General features: G+C 39.3%; 1 protein-coding gene across 1 annotated transcript in view; it reads left to right on the top strand.

Annotated features, from left to right (window-relative positions):
• DISP3 (dispatched RND transporter family member 3) overlaps positions 1–22,143 on the top strand; it is a 127,877-nt gene extending 105,734 nt beyond the window's left edge. The window contains exons 11-21 of the mRNA XM_063436627.1: positions 488–616; positions 2,502–2,638; positions 4,594–4,775; positions 8,974–9,104; positions 10,218–10,390; positions 10,524–10,650; positions 10,950–11,095; positions 17,018–17,177; positions 18,746–18,859; positions 19,834–20,000; positions 20,994–22,143. Of these exons, the coding sequence (XP_063292697.1) occupies positions 488–616; positions 2,502–2,638; positions 4,594–4,775; positions 8,974–9,104; positions 10,218–10,390; positions 10,524–10,650; positions 10,950–11,095; positions 17,018–17,177; positions 18,746–18,859; positions 19,834–20,000; positions 20,994–21,356 (1,829 nt within the window). The 3' untranslated portion in view covers positions 21,357–22,143. The remainder of the gene's footprint in view (positions 1–487; positions 617–2,501; positions 2,639–4,593; positions 4,776–8,973; positions 9,105–10,217; positions 10,391–10,523; positions 10,651–10,949; positions 11,096–17,017; positions 17,178–18,745; positions 18,860–19,833; positions 20,001–20,993) is intronic.
• The last annotated feature ends 2,021 nt before the right edge of the window (positions 22,144–24,164 follow it).

Here is a 24,164-nt window from a genome sequence, read left to right as displayed (position 1 = left end):
GTATTATATTAAATATTTCAAAATTACAGTCCGATATAACAGCCTTACGAAGAGGCACAAAAATGGCATTTAATTCAAATAATAATAAAAAAAAAATTACAATAGTCCGCTGTTAACGTGAGATTATTTTACTTGTATTCAGAGTTGCCAGAGTTGTTTAATCTTCTGATATCAATACAAGTTCCCCTTAAGAGCCCAAAGCTAGTGATACTGGATAAATGCTGGCAAAAATCGTGAAAACCTATATAATTTAATTGTAGCAGAAAATGATGGAAAAGCAGATTGATGTGTATACAAACAAGCCCTGTCTGGATTCTGATCCAGAGTGTAACTTCATTAATTTAAATATATCCCTTAAAAAAGCTACTATGAAACAAATAAACAATACATTTAATCGCTATATTTTTACAGTGTATTAAAAAAGTTGTTTTTGATGTAAGTAATTGCTTTTATACATGTGGTATAAATTGTACATTCTCTGCAATAGGTTTGTTTCAGGAGAAGCCACGTAGCCTTCAGAACAACATCCGGACCTCATCGGAGAAAAAGAAGAGGGGTTCCATCTCGCAATGGAGTTCGAGATCCTCTGGCGATCCAGGGCATCAGGCTCTTGCTGGTAAGACATCTTACTAGTTAGGGCACCCGCGACAATATATATAATTATTGGTTCCAGCCTTTCATCCTTCCAATGTGCATAAAATGAGTTGCATTAAGTTTGGGAAATATTGTATTTGTAAAAAAGTAAAATTCCTATATTATTATTACATGGGAAAATTACCAGAATGATGATACAAGTAGGTAACTGAGTCTCGACTAAGATAGATTGGACATGGGTCTCTCATTGCATTTAAAGGGACACTATAAGCATCAAAACAACGTTAGCTTAATGAAGCAGTTTTGCTGTGTAAATAAGGCCCCTGCAGTCTCCCTGCCCTGCTCAATTCTCTGCCATTTAGGAGTTAAATCACTTTGTTTATGCAGCCCTAGCCACACCTCCCTATATGTGACTTAAACAGTCTACCTACACATTTCCTTTAAAGAGAGATCTAATGTTTAAATGCCCTTCATTGCACAGTCTGTTTAATTTAGAATTTATTATCTCCTTCACGGTTTATAGCCTGCTAGACCTTGCATGATCCTCCCGTGTGTGATTAAATTCAAACTGAGCAGGAGATAACAACTTCTAATGTAAACACACTATGCTGTTACATCTGATTGAAAATGAAACCATTATTTAATGTTGCCTGTGTGAGTCTCCGCTAGGGGAGGTGTGACTAGGGCTGCATAAAGAGTGATTTAACTAATTAATAGAAAATAATTACTTCAGGAGCATTATTTATAAACCAAACTGGTTCATATACCTGTAGTTAAAGTGGTTTTGGTGCTTAGACTATCCCTTGTTGTGAGTTTGAAGGTATGTTATAGCTTGCATAACCTACACAGGAGTATAAACAGGTCTATAATCACACTACATGGTTTATACAAAACACACAAATAGAGATTAGGATACAATTAACTGTCTGCATCATTTCAATCATTTGCTGTGTGTCTGCTCCATACAACCGTACTACAATTAATATAGTTTACAGGAACATTATTTTGGGGCTCATGCGTGCGAATGGGAGCATGCCACAGTAGTGTGTCCTCTCTGCGCCGGGATGAACATGTGGTAAAGATTTTTTGACCAACACTGTATTGCGCCCACATCAGGAGCTGGCACTGACTGTAACATGCTTTATTTGTAGCATTTCACAAAGCAATTTGTAGAATTAAATAATTGCCAACGTCACGGTCAAGTTTAAATTTTAGATTAAAAATCCATAAAAGTCAGTGCTTTCCGCCCCGTGTCTCATCTCTGCAACTCTTTGTTAGTGACAGTGGATTATTTGCATTGAGCTTCTGCCCAACGTGTAATTGAGGTTTTAACACTAATTGCTTAATGGTACAGGGCCAAGTCCAGGCCAGCAGCTGCTCCGTGTTGGGATGGAGAGATGCAAAACATGAGGCGGACAGGAGGCAGGACTAAGAGAACACTAATTTATAAATTTACAAAGAAGTCAAATGAAACATTATATCATAATTATTAGCAGCTGCTGGATATACCTTAGGGTCCCTATTCTCTTAGATTTAATAACAATAATTTATACGTACAATATTCAAAACGTATACAGCATTCACCTCTACTTTAAAAAAAGAAATTTGATTCAAAATAGAATGTGACACCAGGGACAACAGCATGAATGTAGGTTACGTACTGTTATTACCCTAATAGTGCAGCGCTCTGCTTTTTGGCCATATTTTGCAGTACATAGCGTGTCGTCATTATTGGACACATGCTCAATGCAAATGATCTGCTGTCTGTAGTGAGATATTCATAACCAACGTCGGCAGCCAACCTGCCATTGTTGCCTTGTTTTTCATTTTTTTTTTGTATGATCTCGTTTTTTTATTGGTTGTTTTTTGCCCAATTGTTGCTGAGCCGTACATTTTTAATTATTTAGATTTGCAAAGAACTGTATATGTGACGAGATGTAAATGGGAAGGACGCGTTACCATCTACAGACTGTCTTTTAATGATACCACTACTGCACCTTGGCAGCCGGTCACTCCAGGGGAGGATGATGTATCTTTGTTTCAGGTGAGAGAACCATTGCATTCTCAATAAACACCATCGGGGTCGATTTGTAAAAACTTCCTTTTCGCTTGGTAGAGGCTTTGCTAAGCTGTAATAGAGGATGCTTTGGGACAAAAACACCTGGACCACACATTGTGCCAACTCTTGTGTAAAATCACAATGCCATGCACAGAGAGATCATTGAAACATGTCTGGCGTTAAAAAAAAATAATACTGTAGCAACAAACTACACACTGTCAGTACAAGCATTTTATTTTAACCCTTTGAGTGCCTGGGCCTTGATTGGAAAGCAATGCCTAGCGAATCAGGCACTCACAGTGTTAGCTAGTATTCGGTTGTGATTATCTCAGCGATGTCGAGGGAAAGGGTTCTGGGCAGCCAGAAAGGTTAATGGATCTGTCAAGGGAATTGATGATGCAGTTTAATCAATGTTTAAAGTAGATCACTGTGTTCCCCTGTAATGTTTTTTGTCAGTGGTTTTGGTGATGAAACAGTTAAGAAATCTTTTGAACATCATCGAATGACCTTTGACTCTTGTTGGTGAATACAATGGATGCGTTCCAATTAGTATTAGTTTAACGGGCTTCCCGTGCTGTGTTCCTTCTAACAGGTCTAGGGCATGGTTCTAAAACTAGAGCAATCACCATGGAAACCAATGGAACGTTCACTGCCCTATCTTTGTTTTGTCTGAGTTCTCTCTTTAGTACAGATAACAATACTGTCTAAGTGGGATTCACTAAGTTTCCGTCCGTGCCACCTAAATGTTAAAAACTGCCCATTCTGCCTCAATTAACTTTTTTTGCAGCAAACCAGCCAGGAATAATTTTAATAATTTGATAATGAAAGCGTTTAAGTGAGTTTGCTTTTCTGTAGTCTCTTCTACAGCCGTTCTTGGAGACACAAGGATGAGTTCCTTGGAAATAGAGAGAATACTTTAAGCTGCGGACATGTGAGCAGTGAGCGTGCATTGAGGGTGAAGATATTCTTGGCATCACACTCGTATTGCAGAGTCGTTCTAGGCAGAGCACGTATTGCCAGTGTTCTGAGAGCCTCTGTCTTGCTGCTAATTTGCATCAATGCAGATAGCACAGATGGGGATGTGTGTGGAAAATTCTGGGAGGTCTTTCACTCCAGCATATCTCCGATTTCTATAGCATTGTGGAAAATGGCTGCTATAATCTCACGGCTTGGCCAAGCAGGTCACCAAGCTGGCTGTTTAATCACTTTAGAGCAGGCGTTTCAAGTTTTGGAATCCAGTTTTTTTAGATTACTATTGACATGATTCTCTTTCAGTATGTGGCCAGAATCATGGGAGTTGTATTCCAAAAACTGGGAGAGATCAGAGTTTGACTTCCCTCCTTAAAGGGACACTATAGTCAGCAAAACAACTTTAGCTTAATGAAGCCAATTTTAGCCATCACTGGTTTTGCAGTGCCAATTCTAGCCATCACTGTTTATTTAGGGCCAATGATAGCCACCACTGCAGTACCAGTACTAAATAGTCATCATTGGTCTTCCAGTGCCAATTCTAGACATTACTGGTTTTGCAGTGCCACTAAGAGCCATGACTAGTCTGGCAGTGCCAATACTAGCCATCACGGGTCTTGCAGTGCCAATGCTAACCATCACTTTTTTGCAGTGCCATTGCTATCCATCACAGGTCTTCCAGTACCAATGCTAGCTGTCACTGGTCTTAGGCCTATTGTAACTATCATTGGCCTAGCAGTGCCGATACTAGCCATCACTTGTCTTGTAGTGCCAATAGTATCCATCACTGGTGTTGTAGTGCCAATGCTTGTTAGCCATTACTGGTCTTAGTAAATCTTTATTGTGTTCTGTTGTGTTTCTCTAATGGTTGTTCCCTCTCTTGTTAGGATCCTCTGATAGCACGGGTACTCAGGAATACAGGATGATTATGTCACATTGTAAATATGTGTTTTCATTAATCCATTGTTTAGGTGTATAAGGTTCCTTACGGTAACTTCACCAGGAAGCTGACAGCTTGTGTGTCCACCATAGGGCTGCAAAGTGAGGCGTGTCCCAAGAAGTGGATGCTAACATCATCAGCCTGCGATGCTCGAAGAGGCTGGAAAGCTGACTTCACTTTCTATGTTGCAGATAAAGAGCAGCGGTATTCCAGGTAGTGTAAATAACTGGACACGGTCCTGGACACCAAGGCACAATAAATATGTTATTAAGAGGTAAGAAGAGAGGGCCTTGATGTATTTCTTGAAGTAGAGATGTTTCCAGAAGTACTAGAGTATGTGGAGACAAAAATATAGCAAAATATAGTGTAGTATATCATGTGATGCTTTAAAAAAAAAAAGGGAATTGCACTCACATTTTGTAGAGCTAGGATAGCTCTATCTAGCTGCTCCTGGGAGGTATAATCCCCGGTTAAGGATATGTGATGTCTTCTTATCTTATAGTGCCGTAGTGCAAAGAATCTTCAACTGGATACAGCAGCAAGCATGATATCAGCCCTGCCTTTTGGGCTCACTGGCTTGTAGTTCATATATGCAAAACATTTGCTCCATACTTGTGAGTTCCTCTCCTATTTTGTATCAAACATATATTTGCGTCATTGAGCACTATATATTTTATTCTGTGTTTTGCATGTATGAACTACAAGCCAGTGAGACCAAAAGGCAGGACTGATATCATCCTGAACTGCTGTATCCAGTTGAAGATTCTTTGCACTATGGCACTATAAGATAAGAAGGCATCACATATCCTTAGCTGGGGATTATACCTCCCAGGAGCAGCTAAATAGAGCTATCCTAGCTCTACAAAATGTGAGTGCAATTCCCTTTGTTTTGCTTATGTTTAATTGTCACACGACATACTACACTATATTTTGCTGTATTTTCTGTTTCCACATATTCTACTACTTTTGGAAATAACTTTATCTCAAGAAATAGATCAAGACACTGCCCCCTCGTCTTACTTGTTTGTACATTTTATTGGACCTGATTGAGAGACTCTGGTTTGGGTGTTGTGACTGCCTACCTATTTAAATACATATGTGCTAGAGACCAAGATCACCTATATTCTGAATAAATATCTTATTGTCAAACAAGGTGTTACATTTCACATGTTCTCATATAGTTTGATTCTAGTAAACATCAAAAAATGGTTAAATGTAGGCTTACACCAGATCTACCTTAATTCTTCTCACATTAACATTGATCGTATATTATATCCCCTCTTTGCCCAGCCTTGTGAGATTGCATGTTCAACCACCTGGCATTCCAACCCACATGTTAATTTGCTCTTAAGAACTAAATATGTTTTGTCTCGCCAAGTAATCAGAGACAGACACAGTCAGATCTTTCTTACTTATCATCCTTCCATCTATTCTGCATTCTTCTAATTACAAACACAATATTCACAATTATTCATGGAAGCATGAGTTGTCAGAAATCTAAGGTGAAAGCAGAATTAATTTACATTTTTAGGCTAAACATAGCAGTATTAAAAACATTCTTTAATTCAGATGTTTTCAGTTTGACTATTATAGCCAAAACATATTTATATACTATGAATGACCTATAATGAATAGCCTTGTTTTGTCAATTGTTATGTACAAATTCTGTTTTTGCCACCTGGAACACAGCTACTAAGTCAGAGAAGCACTGATTTCCTTTGGGTATTTTTGTTTCTTGGTATAGGTTATGTTATAAAAGTGCATCCATAAAATGCTATTATTGTCTTGCTTCTTTTATTTATAATCAATAGCCATAAAAGCTTCCAAATTGAAGGCATCCATAACTTCCCTTTCTGTCCTCTTCTGATTGAGGTAATCGATGTCTAAGTGCTGATTCCATTCCTCTTAGGAGTCTACACAAACAACACCGGATGCTATCACAATATGTCACAGGGATTCATTTGCATATTAATTATCTTAAGTCATAGCAAATAATCAGGGTTTAATCAGGAAGGCAGAGACAGTTGCTTAGTTCTGTTTACTTTTAGAGATAATAATTCCGCGTATTGCCAAGCAACAGCACAAGTGACAACAGATTGCCCAGATATATATGTTAAAAAGTAGATATAAAACATGCCCTAAAATGAGAATTGTGGTAACAGTTCTATCACACCATCACAAGACTATTTAAAGATACAATAATATCCAATAAAAATATGTTTAACTTGTCTGAATCCAATGCGGGTGTTTTGGCATTGTGTCATGGCTCAAATGCTGGAAGATGAGAAGCAGTCCGAATGGCCTTCCCAAAACAAAACCCCATTCCAGGCCAGGGTCCATAGTCGGTGGGAAGGAGTCTGACCTGCAGTCCTTTTCAAGTACCAAGGTAACAGAGAATTCCGTTACACTTGGGTTAACGTTAGGACCTGCAGGACAAGAAGAATGGTTGTCAGAGACATGCCAGCAATCAAGAGTACCATAAAAGTGACAAAACTATATAACTAGCTGGGTCAAGAAAACAGGAAAGAAGCTCAGCAAATGAACAAGCAACGTCAGAAAACAGAAAACCAGTAGTAGAATAAAGAACCCATTATTAGGTGCAGAATTACTTTAACAGGATGGGTTCAAATGTGCCAGTAGAATGTTGTCAAAAAGTGAGCTCCAGTAGGAAAGGGATAATATTGGGGTGAAGTCTGGGCATCGATAAACATAGCCAACAGAGCATCATTTTGGCTATGAGCATGTGTTCATGGACGTGGGGCGTCAGGAGCACAAACGCAATTAGCTGGTACAGTGACAACCAATGTTGCAAAAGAAATACGCAGATTCATAAAACGTTTTGCTATTTTCTCGTTTCTAATCTTTGCATGAAAACAAAAATCCAATTTATATGCGATAAAATATTTTTATAGAAATTTTTACTGGAGACATTTTAAATTCAGGGTTGTTAAAATATTTACAGCCCATTGAGAGGTATTTAATGTTACAAAGCCAAAGCTGTGAGTCAACATTCATTTTTGTTTTGATTGTTCTGAAATAAACAAAAAATTCAGACTTAAAAACTTTAAAAATGCTTTTTAAATACTATGTCTCTGGAACATGAACTGAATTTCCAAATTAACTGCTTTCAGTAAAAAAAATCCAAATGAGTTGAAATCGAAGGTAAACTCTGCAGAGGGATCAATACGGTCATTTACATTTGGCTGTGCTGTATTAATGAGGGCAGATGTTCAAGATCTCTTTATTTAGCACAAAATTAACCTATTAACATTTTAATTAATGCAACAGCTGTTTCTACGGCAACCTGTTTTCTAGCATGCACTTTCTGAACTCTTTACTACAATAATCTATTTTTTTACTTGCATAAAAAGCAATAAAAAGTAAGATCAATATTTCGCTAGTTTTTACCTCTGAGTGAATAAAGATGAACCTATGACTGATTTAGTTTTAACAGAAGTCTCTAACTAAACATATACGATTTTGTTAAAATTATCACCAGATTGACTGACATAAAAGGAGACTGGAATTATATTTAACGCAACATTCACAACTGTTTGCAAGTCATACTTTTAAAGTAGGGCAGGGGTGGAGTGAAATGCCACCCTGGCCAATCAGTACCTCCTCATAGAGATGCATTGGTAGAGAGACATTGGTGGAAACACTGTAAATTAGTGCTGCACACTGTGCAGCACTGCCCCAGGAAGCACCTCCAGTAGCCATCTGAGGAGTGGCCACTGGAGGTCTCCCTAGGCTGTAATGTAAACACTGCCATTTTTCTGTAAAGGCAGTGTTTACTGCAAAAAGCCTTCAGGGACAACAATAAGTTGTAGTTGTTCTGGTTACTATAGTGTTCCTTTAAACAGAAGAAGGATTGCTATTTATTTATCTTCTTGTATTGTAAGTACATCTGTGAATGTTTAGTACTGTGAACTCAAGATGTGAATTCTAATCTAACATCAAAGCTTTAATTTAAGGGACATCATTTAAGACACAAAGTACATTTTCATTTGGTTGTAATCACTTCTAAAATAATTCTGAGTTTTCACGAACAACTACAGGACTTTTTTTTCTAATTGATTTTCCATGTCTGTGATAAACAGGCACAGACTTCTACTCCCTCGAGACTCCAGTGAGGGGTAGATAGATATTTTGCTGATCCTCAGAAACCCTTTGCACCACTATATTTTGTGATTACTGTCTGTCTTAAACATGCCACAGCAGCCTCAGAGTCTGTTTCATTTGACAAATTAATGTATCTGCTTTTTACAAGACTATACTGATTACCATGCTCATTATAAAAATGAAAACCTCAGATCAGTATAGTTATGTAATCAATGCATTGGATCTGGAGAAACATGATCCTATTGCTGTAGTAGTCTCTTTCCCTGAAATATGTCCTTTATCCCCCCAGGAAGCTATATTTTGCTTTTTCACATAAAAACCCCTCACACGGGAGAATTTGTTCCTCTTCACCCAGTTGTCTTCCTGGATCGGGATCGGATGGAGGAAATAAAGGAGTTTTCTATGTGCCCAATGAAAAAGGTAACTAAATAGCTTATTAAATTACCTATATACCGGTAAGTTTTTCTCACCCTCTATGCCTCTGCCCCTTTCTGCCAGTCTTAGATAAAATCAGTCACCGGAGACACCAGACTACAGTGAAATGACTGGTTCAGAACAATATATAAGTCATGGAAAAAATGTCAGGATTACAGTTGATCCAGCACGCAGAATAGTATCACACCTAGGACTAAGGATAACGACTAACCGGACCTTAGAATGGTCAGACTTTACCTACCTGAGAATAGTCAATATACTTGCCGAGGTCAGGGACACAGAAAGAGACACAATGATGAGGAAAGCCAGAAGTCAAGGAAACCAGAAATCAGGGAAGTCAAAACTAACTCAAAAGTCAAATTCCAGAAAAACGCAATCAGGAACACACTTTCAGATAACCAGCTAGTAGAAACTACGACAGGGCACTGACAAAAAGGTCATTCGGGTTTAAATATCCCTCCTTAGGCTGTAATTGGCTGTCTCTGACCTCTGGCCCCAAAACGTGCGTGCGCATCTATGACGTGACGTCGCCCGCACATTGGCGCCATCTTTGATGTGGGCCAAGGTAAGTTTCCTATAAAAATCCGAACCAGCGGCCAGCGTTCCTAAGAACGTCGCACCTGCTGGGGACCGGAACGAAGGGAGACCGGGCAGCTGCCCGCCGGGACCAAGGTAAGTCAGAAATATCTCTGTCGGTGTGGCTGCTTAGTTTTTGTGCAGCCTTGCCAGCAGAGGAGACGGGAGAGGAGCCAGGAGCCGTGATAGAAAACAAACCATGTACAGGACAAGGAAGAAGGATTTTCAATTTACCCAGCCCGTTATGTTACCCCGATATTTCCTATTGTGGGTCAAAACCGACATCAACTTTGGTTTTCATTTGTTTATTTTGCATTACTGTTATTGCTTTCAGAGTTAATGCAGCTGGTATTTGTGTAAAAGTGTTGAGAGTCTTAGGGCGGGCTTATTAAACAAACTATTAGGTGTTTTTAGGAGTTTATCAAAATGGGTATCATAGATGAGCCAAATGGATCCGAATTGCCATGAAAATCCAACTTTTTAGACATTTGTTTTTTAATAATAGCATTTTTGTTTTCCCAGGTCCTCCAAGAAAAATTTCCCCGACCCTTGGTTTTAATCCTTGTTTAAACACTGCTTGTGGGAAGCCAGCAGTTCGGCCTCTTGTAGACACCGGTGCCATGGTCTTTGTAGTTTTTGGGATACAAGGCATAAACAGAACAAGGGCCCCAGACAATCATGTCCTTGGAGAACTGGTAGGGAACATGACAGATATTACACTATTGCCTTATAAACACCACGATGCTTGAATTTTGTACTTTTGCCAGAGGTTCTCGTTCCCGTGACTGATGCATTTGTGTTGCCTCTTGTCTTGTCTCTTTGTGAAAGGGCAGGGTGATCTACGATGATAAATTTGACCTATTTAAAGAGATTGGCAATCTATGTCGGCTATGTAAAGTGATCAGCAGTAACGGGGAGCTGGTGAAACCCGGGGGTGCTCAGTGCTTGCCTTCAGGTGAGTATTTACTAGAATACATAAAAACCACAATACTATGTCTGAAAGGCTTTATTGTTGCTAAGTGTAAATGTTGACATTGTATCTGCGTAAATGACTACTATTGGGCATAAAGCAAAGCATTAATGTGAAAGGGAATGTGCAAAGCGATATCTTCTAATGGACTGGCCGCTCCCATGACACTCTGCCAGGTATTAAATGGCACTGGCATTTTTTAAAAAATAAATATTGCTAAAAAATAACATTCCTGATTTTCAGCTTTTTTTTTGTCTTTCTCTGCTAACACTCTGTGTCCACAGGTTACAGCATATCCTCCTTTCTCCAGATGTTGCACCCTGAATGTGCGAACATCCCGGAGCCAAACCTGCTGCCAGGCCAGCTTTCCCATGGCGCGGTGGGAGTGAAGGATGGAAAAGTCCAATGGGTTTCTATGGCATTTGAATCAGTAAGAACACAGGAAATATTTTTTATTTTTTTTTAAATTTGCCACTTAATTTTCTGCTAACTTGATGACCACATAATTATATTGTTTTATAAAACACGAACGTACTCCAGCCAGGCAACATCCAACATTTTTTTTTTTTTAGATTTTAAATTCTTTATTTTTGTTGTGCATATATATATCACAGGCAGGTAAGAGGTGCCCCAAGAGCAGTCCTCCAACTTTTCCCACGCTCAACATGCGGGCCACAAGATGAACAAGCACATTTTATAATCATAACAAGTAGAAACAGTCGTTTGTGTAGGTAGCTATATGATTAATTTAGGTTAGATCTATGCATTGGCTATGTTTTTGAAAGTCAAGTACAGTAGATTTATAACAATTAAAATTAAAATGCTTTTGCCTGCGCAGAGGCTTAACTCTGCTGTCGAAAAGTACAACAGTAAGCTGTCAAAAGCAACAGGATAAATCCACGGTTCCAATGTAACGGTGACTAAATAAACCCTTCACTGTTAATAGTTATAAATTGGGTGATGATGATGCTGTGAATATTGATATTATAAGCTCCCTGAGCAACGGTTAATCGAGGGCACATGCCCGTTCAGCCCCCCCAAGTAGGCTACTATAGCAGATTCAGGCATACGCAGTAAGATACATTCATGTGTACGCTAATTATATAAGTGCATATAATATAAACAAAATGATGCTAAATGAAAGCGAGCCCGACAGCCTGGGTTGGTTCATCTGGTGTATCAGGATAAGATGGAAGCGGTACATTTCATTAACATTACTTCCGTGACCGAGTGCAAAAGGATGCGCAGGTAATTATAAAGAACACTAACTAAAGTGAACAGCATTAATGCATATTATATGCGGGTGCCAGGCATAGGTTAGTTGGTAAATATAGTGCCTGCTTGTAAATAAACCAGGTACGGAGTGCAGGTATCCTATGAGATCGCTGTTAAGTTTAGGCCTGCGATTATTAGTTGGATCCTGCTTTGACTAAACTTAGGTGCTGGGTGTGTTGATCACATCGTATAAGCCATTTGTCAGGTACCATACGACTGAGGATGCAGCTACCAAATAGAAATACTGACTGCACAGGTGTGGTTTGGTCTAAATAAGGCAAATAACTGCAATTGACAAACAAACAATAGTAACCTAAATTCTCTGTAAATTCCTTGGGGACATGAACACTGGCGCTTAAAATTAAACCCGTCATATGAATAGCGCTGATGCAGGCAATAAAGCATAGTAGTCCTGCACCTTTGTTGCTCAAGCATTGACTGGAACAGGCCTTTATAGGTTGCAATGAGGTGAGCAATAATATATGATACTAATATATACAAAACGTGTTTGTTGTTAAACTGAACGATACATTATACAAAGCAGATTATAAGTATGGAACTCTTTAAAAGTTCATATAGGAAGGTAAGTTATCTGAGATGATGTAACCTGTAATTTTTTTCAATAGGCTGTATGGGCGTAACGAGCGAAGGTTTAGGTGCTGCGTATAGAGGCAAGGGAGCTGTTCTCCCTTTCGCTTGCGTGTGACCCTTGGGTTGCCAGTCCTCCATCTGTGCTCCCCGGGTCTGACCTGACCCTCCAGTGAGGCACACTGTGGTACCGTGGGCACTCAAAGTCCAGATCAGCCCACCAGACCCCCCTCCAAAAGTCCATGCGCTGACTGTCTCCTGCACCTCCCCAGCGCCACAGTCACCGCTATGAAGCACCTAGTCCTGCATGTCTCACCCAGCGCCGGTCCACACTTAAGACTGTGGGACCCTCCCCACGGCTACCCGTCTTCTTTGGGCCTCCCTCAAACCCAGATTCAGGGTCTTCTGCTTCTCCAGGGAGTAGGCCGCCCAGGGACCCATCTGCAGGTCAGCAGCCATCCGGGTCTGAGCTGCGTTTGAGTGCCTCCACTTGAAAGAAAGCAAATCTTCTGGCGGGCTGTTCTCCAGGCAGCCTTTGCCAGTGCAGGCGATCGGCCCAAAACCAGCGCGGGGGTTCCGGCGCTGCGAGGGCCGCCGCCATGGGATCGGGATAACCCCCGCCGGCAAGCACCGGTTATGCAATGTCGGTCTCACACTGCAGGTTTGTAGGGCACTTCCATACTGCCGGCCCCACTCCAGTGCCGCTTGCATCCAGGCTTTGATTTCCTCATCTGTAGCTCAGGCGTTTTACTGACAGTGAGCGTCCGGCTCAGACATGAGGGTCGCCAATGTCAGGCTCTGGTGTCAGAGTAGGCCGAATGCGGTAATTTCACCTCAATCCTGGTGGTATCGGATGGATTTTGGGATCTACTTGTTGCCAGAGAGTTCCTTTGCGCAGATCTTTGCACCTCTCAGGCATATAAGCGGTCCGTGTGCAGTATTTCAGCATATTTTCAGACTCCAGGCCGGAGCTGTGTGAGATGGCTGCCAAACAGCTCGGCGGCCCGGCCCCGCCCCCAACATACAACATTTATGCATGGTGTACCTGAAACCCACTGAGCACAAAATGAGGTTATTTTCTCATTTGTCCACTATTCTGTACACGTACCTATAACGTTTTAGGGGACAGTCCAGATTTGAGACCAATGCCTAACGATTAGTTTTTTTTCACTGTTTTCCTCGTTCGGAGGATACTACAGAAAGGCACCCCTGGCCTCTTACACCAGGGGTGCCCAAAAGGTTTTTTAAATTATGGCTTCTATGATGATTTGCCATTTTAAAGGCATTCCAAAGGTATGCAAAGCATCATGGGCAATCTACCTTTTGGGCACCCCTGTGTTACACCAATAAAGTATTCAGTTTTTCTAGGCATGCCTCCCTGATCACTGATGTCCTCTTCTGTAGTCTCACAAGTCCCCTTTTTGGACCTGTGGATGTTTCTTAATGGCCTTTTCTAACTAACTGCTCTCATTAGCGTACATATCCATATCTTACTGGAAGGAGTCCTTTATTGTTTTCCAACATTTTTAAACATCACTATCTCCCTACTCTAACTTTTATTTTTTTAAGTCTCTACACAAAAGGTCCACATAATCTCATTATAGACATATACTTTTTTTAATTTCTGCTGCGTTTTGTCAGTTCTCTACTCTGTAGCCCCTTTCAAATAATTTAAGAATATAAGTGTCACCGTATTAAATTGCCTTTGACATTTTCTGTCTTTCTACATTTACTGAGGACACGCAAGAATCATGACAATAGCAGGCTCCTAATTAGATTTGATGGGTGACAGCTGTCACCTCTTAATATAATGTTCCTGTCATTGAAGCCTTGGTAAAAGGTAACGCTTAACTTGACTTCTTTGACCTGTGTTATCACAGGCAGGAAAGTGATCTTTAACATTTCAGGATTGCATTTGATGTTACAATTAATATCATTAATCATCTGTATGTTCCTCGGGTACTCCTCAACTAGGGAACCCCACTACTCGACAAAATATGTCATCTACATACCTCCAATGCATGATTTATTAACAGTATCTCTACATGTTCCATAAACAGTTTAGTGTAAGCTGTGAGCGGTGGAGCTCCCCATTGCACTTCCTCCTGAATTCATTTCTTTCAGTGGTGAACTTTAATATTTAAAATAAAAATTACAGGAAACAAGACTCGCTCTGTTACGTTTTCAAATCGCCATCCATCAAACACAGACTCAGTAAAACATGTTGTAATAGTTTTCTTGAAAGTAATTTGCTTATGATCTTGTTTGGTGCCCGTGATTATAATTGTGTTATTTCTGCCTTTTTTGGCTCTGTGCTTTTTTTTGGGAGTGGGTGATTTGTAATAGACTTACTATATGACATGTTCGCCTTGTTCTGTTTAGTGGAGGCCAATAATCTCTCGTTAATTTAAGTAACACTTAGCTGCTCAAAGTATGTGACTGTGTTTTTAATGTAATTTAAACAGTTGAAGTATTCTGAATTGTGTAGCAGTACACATTATATTTTCCAGTTTTATTTTTTTGGGGTAATAGTCATTAATCATGTGAATGTGTGATTGCCAGTGTGTTGTGTAAATCCCCAAATTTTAAGGCAGCTCCGGGGTGTAATATACCCACTACCCCTTAAGATTAGTGGGAGCTACACTTTAAGGAGTAAAACCTATTTGCATCTCCTCCATTCATTCATCTCCCATTAATGAAATATCATCGGAGAGGTGCTGGGGAGACAATGGGAGTCTTTTCTGCTCCTCTTCTGGTAAATCGCTGAATTAAGGATAGAAGCTGCAAAGAGTTAGAACTCCAACCCTCATTTATATACACTGTATACATGTGTTAGAGGAGAACCATACCATGTGAGTGTTGTACAGTATGTAGATGTCTCCGGAAGGCGTTATTTTCCCATAATACACGGTATCAGACACAGTATTCACTTAACTTCGTAGTGTGCGAGAAAACCGACGTGAGGCAGAAAATGACTAATTCATGAATTTCTCTTCTTAAGATCCATGGCGTTTACTCATCTTTCTCTTGACTTGACAGATCTAACGTATCTGATTTCCTGTCATAAAGCCTGTACGTTGGCAGCGATCTAAAATACGCCAGTGTAATAGGCAGTCCACTGGCAAATCAAGAGCCGCAGCTTTTGGGAAGACAGGCTGAATTCTCATTATATTTAAATATTCCTAAAAGGACCCAGGACATGCCAAGTCTGTTCTCCACCACGGCACTGAAAGGGTTAATTGTACAGGTGTAGCTCGTGTAGTGATGCCATACGCCTAGTCTCACTGAGCACAGCATTTCCTCCAGAAAGAGACATTTTAAGCAATTAAAACAATAACGGCTTTTAGTAAATATGAAAAAGGAATTTTCTCCATTTTGATTTCCTCCCAGCGTATCTGCTGCAGGGACACTTCTAGAAGATTAAAATGCGCCTTTTTCAAAATTAAGTGTCTTGCGTCGTCCCATAAGAGGCTGTTTCTCGCAGTTTCAAATAAAACCATGTTGTAATCACTTCTTCCCAAATGTTCGCTTATTTCAATATTAGATACAATCTCTGATTTATATTAAGGAAAAATGTTCTTATTCCCACCTCTGGGGCTAGAGGCAAATCTAAATTACAGCTTAATGTATTTCTCAAATCTAGAGCTAACATTAACCCTTAAAGAACATATGGGGGTTCTTCAACAAGGATGTAGCTTTATCAACGTATGTGTTTGACAAAACCACACACTATTTGCAGAGCAAAGCGACGAAGTTCAGATGAATCTTTACAACGTTGTTTTGCTGGGGGGGGGGTATCCAAATATTGTCAAAATAAATCCCAGAGATCCGTTTCTACTAAGCTGAAAACCTACCCAAGTGGCTATCAGTTGCCCCAATTATCCTCAGATGTTGGCCTAGTGTTCTGGTCCACAAAGTAGATTGTATGCTCTTTGGGTTTTATTTGAAATACTAAAGTAGAAGTATTGCATGAACTACCTGATTGCCAGAGGGATAAATATTCATAACAAATTAAGGATCCCCTCTCTCTCTCTCTCTCTCTCTCTCTCTCTCTCTCTGTGTCTCTCTGTCTCTCTCTCCCTCTCTCTCCCCCCCTCTCTCTCTCTCTCTCTCTCTCTCTCTGTGTCTCTCTGTCTCTCTCTCTCTCCCTCTCTCTCCCCCCCTCTCTCTCTCTCTCCCTCTCTCTCTCTCCCTCTCTCTCTTTCTTTCCCTCTCTCTCTCTATATATATATATTTTTTTTTATCAACTTTTTGTCTGTATATTTAATATAATCGTATTTAATAATAATAAAAAAAACAATATATTTTTTTTTAAACTGAATATATTTTTATTTGTAACATTTATTCTCCTCAATGTTAAGGGAAGCATTCAGTTTCTGTCTGAAATCAGAACACATGCTGTCACATCCATGTACAGACTGCACGGCCAGCTCTAGACTGCAAAGTGTTTGTGCTCTCTGCCTAATGTATTATGTATGTCTCTTCACAGACAACCTACAAGGGCAAATCTTCATTCCAGACATACAAGGACTATCTCAAATGGGAGACCTTCCTGCAAGAGCAGCTTCTGTTACTTCCTGCAGATTCAGCTTTAAAACGTGGATTCCAAACATGCGAACACTGGAAACAAATATTTATGGAAATTATTGGCAAGTGATAAAAGAGGGGGGAATAAATATTAATATTTTTGTGGGGAAGTCAAAACGTTTGTGTTTCACCTGTACGCGTTCCTCCTGGGGTCTTGAATAATGAGCAAAATTAGTGATTTAGTTCACAGAATATTGTTTAAAGCAGAGATAATTAACAGTAATACTTCAAATTAAGACCTTGATTTAATATTTTTGGATACACTTTTAAAATGTTTTGAATATTATATATACTATATATTTTTTGTAATTTTAATATTCTGAAAAGTTATATCTGTGTATAAAACACACATTCATAGAAATGTATATATATCTCCACGATTGATTATTTTAAAAATTCTTTATTTATGCTTCTACTATTGATTGAATGTTGCTGGTGATTTGTATCATTCAGCGGGATTCTGACCGAGCTCCAATCAGCCAATCATAAAACAGTAATGTTAATGAATACGTTGATTGTGTCTCTCTGAATCTAATTTAGCTGTATTCTCAGGATTGTACATATATATCTGCTGTTTTCCTGTCTCCCTAGAGTGAAGTGAAATGAGAGGATGGTGGGAGTTGTAGTCAGATACCTGCTGGTTACATTCTGTTCTTTCAGGCAGCTATTTACACTTTTATAATTGCTGGAGAATAGTTAATTTGGCATTCTGGGGGAAGAGTCCTCTCTTTAGAGCAAACCATTTTTCTGTATATTTATGGGGTTTTGTGCACTGAATGTACATTGTAAGTTTTGAGGGATTCAAACCATTTTTAACGTGAATTTTATATTTAAATCCAAAGTAATAAAAAATAAAAAGCAAAGTTGCTGACTTGGAATTTGTTTCCCAATTTAAATATTTGGACCTAAAATTTGAAATACACTTTGGATTCACATTGCATTCCTCAATGTATAACCCTAACAGTGAATGTTTAATTTAATATTTTGTTCCTCTGTAAGTTGTCACAGTACTGGTAATCACAGATCTGCCGATCTCCCAGAGTAGATCACCAGTTATTGGGGGGGTTTGAATTCAGTACGAACATAGGGAAATGTGTGCTCTTGTGTAACGATACGTTAGAGGGGGTAGGGATGTTGCGTTATACCAGTAGAGGGCATTCTACCTAATAACAGATGTTTAATGTTATGCAGTCATTGGTTAATGTTGCCTTTTATAGAGGTTGCCCATTGAGACTGGAATACAGGAGTTTTTACTTACAGCAAAGGAATGGGCTTTTTGCAATTAGAACAATAATGTTGTGGAATTCTCTACCTAAAAAGGATGTCGTCAAATTCTGTAGATATTTTTTCTAAAATGCCTGCATGTTTTTTTGGAAAAACAGAATATGCAAGGATATAATTAATGTATATACACAGGTTGTTGATCCATAGAGAAATCGGTTTGCTGTTATGCAATCAGGAAGGAATTTTTTTCCACTTTTGGGTTAAAATATGCCATTTCTTCAAATAGTTTTTGTTTTTGCCAGTTTTGGATAAACAGCATACATAGATGAGTTTTAAAGGTCCTGAGTCTTTTTTTTTTAACCCAGATTAGTTTGTAACTATAGACTTTTTGCCTCCCCCATCTCAGGTGTGCAAAGCGCGTTATACGGCCTTATCCTGTCTTTGGTTATTTGCGTGGCGGCTGTAGCAATCTTTACAACACATGTCCTGCTCCTGATTCCTGTGCTGCTAACAATACTGGGTAAGAAAACATAACACATATCTAACAAACACTTCCTCGGTGTTCCTTCGTGTTCTGTTTTTTTTTTTTGTTTGTTTTAAATATAAAATTAAATGTTATGTTTAAAATTAAATGTGTGTTTCACCTCCTCTTATGCAATGTGTGCCCTGGCTGTGCCAGGACTAAACTGGATTACAATATATTTTGCTCAATCATTAAAGGAACACTATGGGGTCCTGAACACAAACGTGTATTCCTGACTCTATGGTTTTAAAACCATCATTTAGGTGGCTTGCCTCCCATAAGCCCCCGTAGAAAGGGTTAAAATCTACCATTTTCCGTGGCTGCATGTGTCTGCCGGGACTGGCCCTGCCCCCTGATCTGCCTATTTGGCGGATATCATCAGAATTGAAAATCTCAGCCAATCCACTGGTTACTCTATGGGAAAGCAGTGGATTGGCTGAGATCACCAGGGAGGCGGGGTAGGGGGCAAACACAGCCCTGGCCAATCAGCATCTCCTCATAGAGCTAGATTGAATCATTGAATCTCTATGAGGAAAGTTCAGTGTCTGCATGCAGAGGGTTGAGACACTGAATGTCAGTCACACTGTGCAGCACTGCCCCAGGAAGCACCTCTAGCAGCCATCTAAGGAGTGGCCAGTGAAGTTATCACTAGGCTGTAATGTAAACACTGCATTTTCTCTGAAAAGACAGTGTTTACAGCAAAAAGCCTGAAGGGTATGATTCTACTCAAATTCAATAAGATGTAATTTTTTAGGTGACTATAGTGTCCCTTTAATTATACATTTAAAAGAAAATGGAGTACCCCATGAAAGTAAAGTTTACACAAGTTGTAGGTGTTTTAGATATGGTTAGTCTGTAAGTGTCATGTAAATGTAATTTTATGGTGTTCAATTTTCCACTGTCACAGAATGAATCTCTAGATGATATTCCAAGAGCACTTTCAGTAATATGAATTTAATTGTCCCTTTTAGGTGTTGTTTGCCTGGTAGTTACCATCATGTACTGGCTGGGCTGGGAAATGGGTGCTGTGGAGGCAATTTCTCTCTCCATCCTTGTTGGTTCGTCAGTAGATTACTGCGTTCATTTGGTGGAAGGGTATCTGCTGGCAGGGGAGAGCCTCCCACTTCATCTTAAAGAGGTATCAGTTTTATTATATGAAACCTGTTATAAATGTATCTTCATCAAAACTACAAAAAATTCACTCCACAAAGAAGGAAAACTCACAAGAACCTTCTGAAATGTTTTAGGTTAAGGATTTAATGCAAATTAGTTTACTATTCCCATAATCCTCTAGTGCAATGGTATATCAGTGGGAATATTTGGTTTCCACATGTTTTCCAGCAATTCATTAAAGTTGTAATCTACAGACTCCGTTTAATACACCGAGATACTCTATATAACAACACTGGGGGCATTTTATAATCAGTCAGACCCCAGAATAAAAAGGCAGGGGAGCAATACCGTTTTATCTTTTCATAAAAGGCCATACGGCACCAAGGGTAAGTTATTACTAATCAGTGAACTGACGCCATAATATAAAACACTATATACTCCCAAACGGCAAGAATATAGAAATGAATAAAACAATACATAAATATTGCAATATTCTCACATGCTTGATTTATTTCAGACTTCTAGCAGATTTTCAGTATTCTAAATTAAAATATAAATTTGTATGAATTTGTCAATATTTTGATAAGTCAATCACCAGGCAGAAACCGAAACAAATCAAATGAGCCTTGATAGAAGATTAACGTTTAGTGCCACTAGACTTGTGAGAATCACATTGCAACACTTCATCAGAAAAGATTGTATTTTATTTATCAATTTATTAAAACATTACTGGTATTGGTATTCATTTAATTTGTCTTTTTTTTTTTTTGTCGGGGGAAGGGAGGGTTGTATTTTGTGCACAACTCCCAGTTTGCTGAATCATTTTCACATTTTTTGTTCTTTTTTTTCTTCTCAATCATTGGCCATTGTCAGATTTGTTCAGATTTTTGTTTCAAACTAGCAGTCTGGTTGGCCAAGGAGATGGAACTTTTGTCTAAAAACAGCATTTATTGTGATGAAAGCACAGACAACGCGATGTATTTACAATTTGTAATCATTGTCTTGTTTCCTTTAACAGGACGCGGTTGCCTGCCGCCAGTGGAGAGCGTCAGAGGCTGTCCGCCATGTTGGAGTGGCCATTGTGTCCAGCGCAATAACCACAGTTATCGCCACCATCCCTCTATTCTTTTGCATCATTGCACCTTTTGCTAAGTTTGGAAAGATTGTAGCCCTAAACACCGGGATTTCCATATTGTATACATTAGTTGTGAGCACCGCCTTGCTCAGCATAATGGGCCCAAGTACCTTCGTCAGGACCAGGACTTCTTTTTTGAAAGCAGCCCTCGCTGCCGCCGTCTCTTTGGCCGGATGTATTTGTGTTTACATTACACTGCTTAAAAGCGGTTTGAACATCCCTGTTCTTAACGGGTCTCCCCCATAGTGAAAAATCTTTTTTATAAATTTTTTTTGTACGCATTCATTTTTTTCTGGAAGGCTAATTTTATGGTATTGAGCAAACAAGCAATTCACTGTGCATTTTCTTCTTTAGAAATTGACTTTTTTTTCTCAAACTGATGCATACGACAGCAGTCAGCGTACCAGCAACTGCAGGAGCCTGGCCGCTTTGAAACAGGCTCACGGAGAATGCCACTTGATCAGAACATACTGTCCTACCATTGTGCCGTAGCACTCACATCGCAGCACAGCAGACGTGGCCTTATGCAGCTTCAAAGGTCTATTAGGAAATCAATATGAGCACAGATTTCACCTTAGGTGCCCTCTTTTTAACTTTTAACCACCTGCGCCCAAGGCCCTCTTTTATTTATTTTATTTTGTGGGATTTTTTAAATATATATTACTTTCTTAGATGTCTCGCATTGCCTTGTCTAAATCTTAATTACCCAAAATGCATTTTCACAGGTGTGTTATATCTTAGGAATGCTGTAAGTTACAAGGGGTGTGGTTTATTCCTAATCACACCCATGAGGAGTCTCTGCTATTTTCACCGCTTTTATTCTGCTTAGAGTGTCAGTGATAGCCACTGTTTTCTGTTTTTTTAATTCACAGCATTGTGAAATGTGTCTCTCTCTGGACCCCTGAAATCCCGATCTAGCTGGGATTTTATGAAGTTGTGTTAAGTTGTATTATAAAGGAACGTTTCCTTCTAGAAGCGATATCATGTTGGATCTTTTATCCTTTTAGTTACTAAACTTTCCTAATACAATGAACCATTCTTTGTTTGTTTTTTCAGTCATAAAAGGACAAATTATGATAGAAATTTAACCCCGTAAGGACACATGACATGTGTGACATGTCATGATTCGCTTTTATTCCAGAAGTTTGGTCCTTAAGGGGTTAAAGAAGGACAATCTAGGCAGCGTAACCATGTTCTTTGTCCCGGATCTTGCCTCAGAACCCTTACACTTAATACAAATGTCAAAATAACGAAATAAGACTTTACAGTAGCAGAGTTAGAAGCTTTGCTTTTTAGCCAATAGTTACACCTCCCAACTCATAACAAACACCCCACAGACTTTGTGTGGTGATTGTTGCAGGGTGCCCATAGCCAAGCACAGCAGAAATCATCAGATTGACAGAAGTAGCCTTTGAACAAGCAATTGCTAACTCTCAAAGAGTCAAGCCACTCATTGCAAGCGTGTGCATGTGAGCCGGGAAGTATAATGTCTCTCTGACTGCCAGGGCGGTCTCTATGAGCTTCCAATCATTACTTTGTCAGTTAGACAAATTAGTCAAAAGTAAAGCTGCAGGTCACGTAATAGCACCACAATCACTTTGATAGGCTCAACTGGTTAGATAAAAAGGTCGGTTGTAATATCCACAAACATATGATGCATTGTTTGATAAAATATGTAACTGAAAATGTAGTAGGCATCATGCCATTGCATTATAAAGGGTTAAATTGAGACCATGTTACATAGATGTCATGGCTTTTTGATGCAGTGGATATAACACGTGTCATGGCCTGTGCTGGTACGCGTTGCTTTGCCAGACATTCTCATTGGCTGCTCGTTACCCTGGCTCTATGGAATGGGAGTTATGGGTGACACTGTGCAAAGTTGGAGCAATCCGTGTACTAATACTCATTTTACAGTCAGGGACACCAAAGCCTTGAAGTGAACCTGTCATTACAGATCTATGTTTGAAGTTTTCTACACATCTTGCTTAACAATTAAATATTTCTTTGCTTAATATTATTAAAAACTCATATTTTAATTTATTCCCACTACCCCTGTCTCCTGCTGAGACCATCAATCATGTTTTAGTGGGTGTTACAGTTGCTATAAGACACACCTCTCCTAGATACCCTGTTTGGGAAGCGCAGACTTGTTTCCGATAAGAGATTTAAATTCCCCCAAAGCAGCTGCAATAATTAATTCTGGCTGTTTCTCTCCTCTGTCCATGCTGCTGGTGCACCTCTCACACAGAGCCTGTCTTTCTTTCCTAGTTCCGCTTGCAGGCACTGCTTTCCCTTAGGCTGAATTCAAGGAAGTGAGACACCTACTGGAGGGTTTCTCTGATAACAGGCACGCAGAGCACAGCCTTTTTATTTGCTTGCTGATCGGCAGTGGATTAGCACAAACTAAACTGACTGAAAGGAGAGGAAAAGGCTGTTTTTTTTTAACCTATCGGTTTAGAGAAATGTAGATATTTGCTAAAGATTCTGCTTGCACAGTGTATACACGAAATGTAATTATCTATTATTTAAGATTAAGTTGTATCTGTTACAAACGTAACACCTTCATTTATATGAATGTAAGGAAACTTCAATATGTGTTTGTGAGAACGACAGCAAGCGTTCACAATTATCTTGAAATATAACTAAATTAATTTCTGGAGTGAAATATCCGTGTAAGGTAGGACATTTGTAAATTATAAATGCCACTTTTTATGGACATTTCCAGACTCGGAGTATAACTCTGTATTTTTCCCAGACTACCAATCTTATTATACTCAGTAATAACATTTCACTCATGGCAGTGAGGGTTTGGAAACTCCTGCTAAAGATTGCTAAGGTGGGCAGGAATGTCCTATACTGGTCTTGGGTTTTGAGAGTTTTTAATGATGTATCCAGATAGGGACCGGCAATTTGGGAGATATGCTCTGCATCACTCCATGTACGCTATAGTATAACATCCAAACATAATAATGCCAAAGCCAAATGTTGATCTATTTAATATGTCTTCTTTAAAGGGATGCTGAAGGCACTGTAATTGCTTCACCTCATTGA

Source organism: Pelobates fuscus, chromosome 11, assembly GCF_036172605.1.
Source record: "Pelobates fuscus isolate aPelFus1 chromosome 11, aPelFus1.pri, whole genome shotgun sequence".
NCBI classification, from domain to species: Eukaryota; Metazoa; Chordata; class Amphibia; order Anura; family Pelobatidae; genus Pelobates; species Pelobates fuscus.
This window is presented reverse-complemented; position numbering and strand designations above follow the sequence as displayed.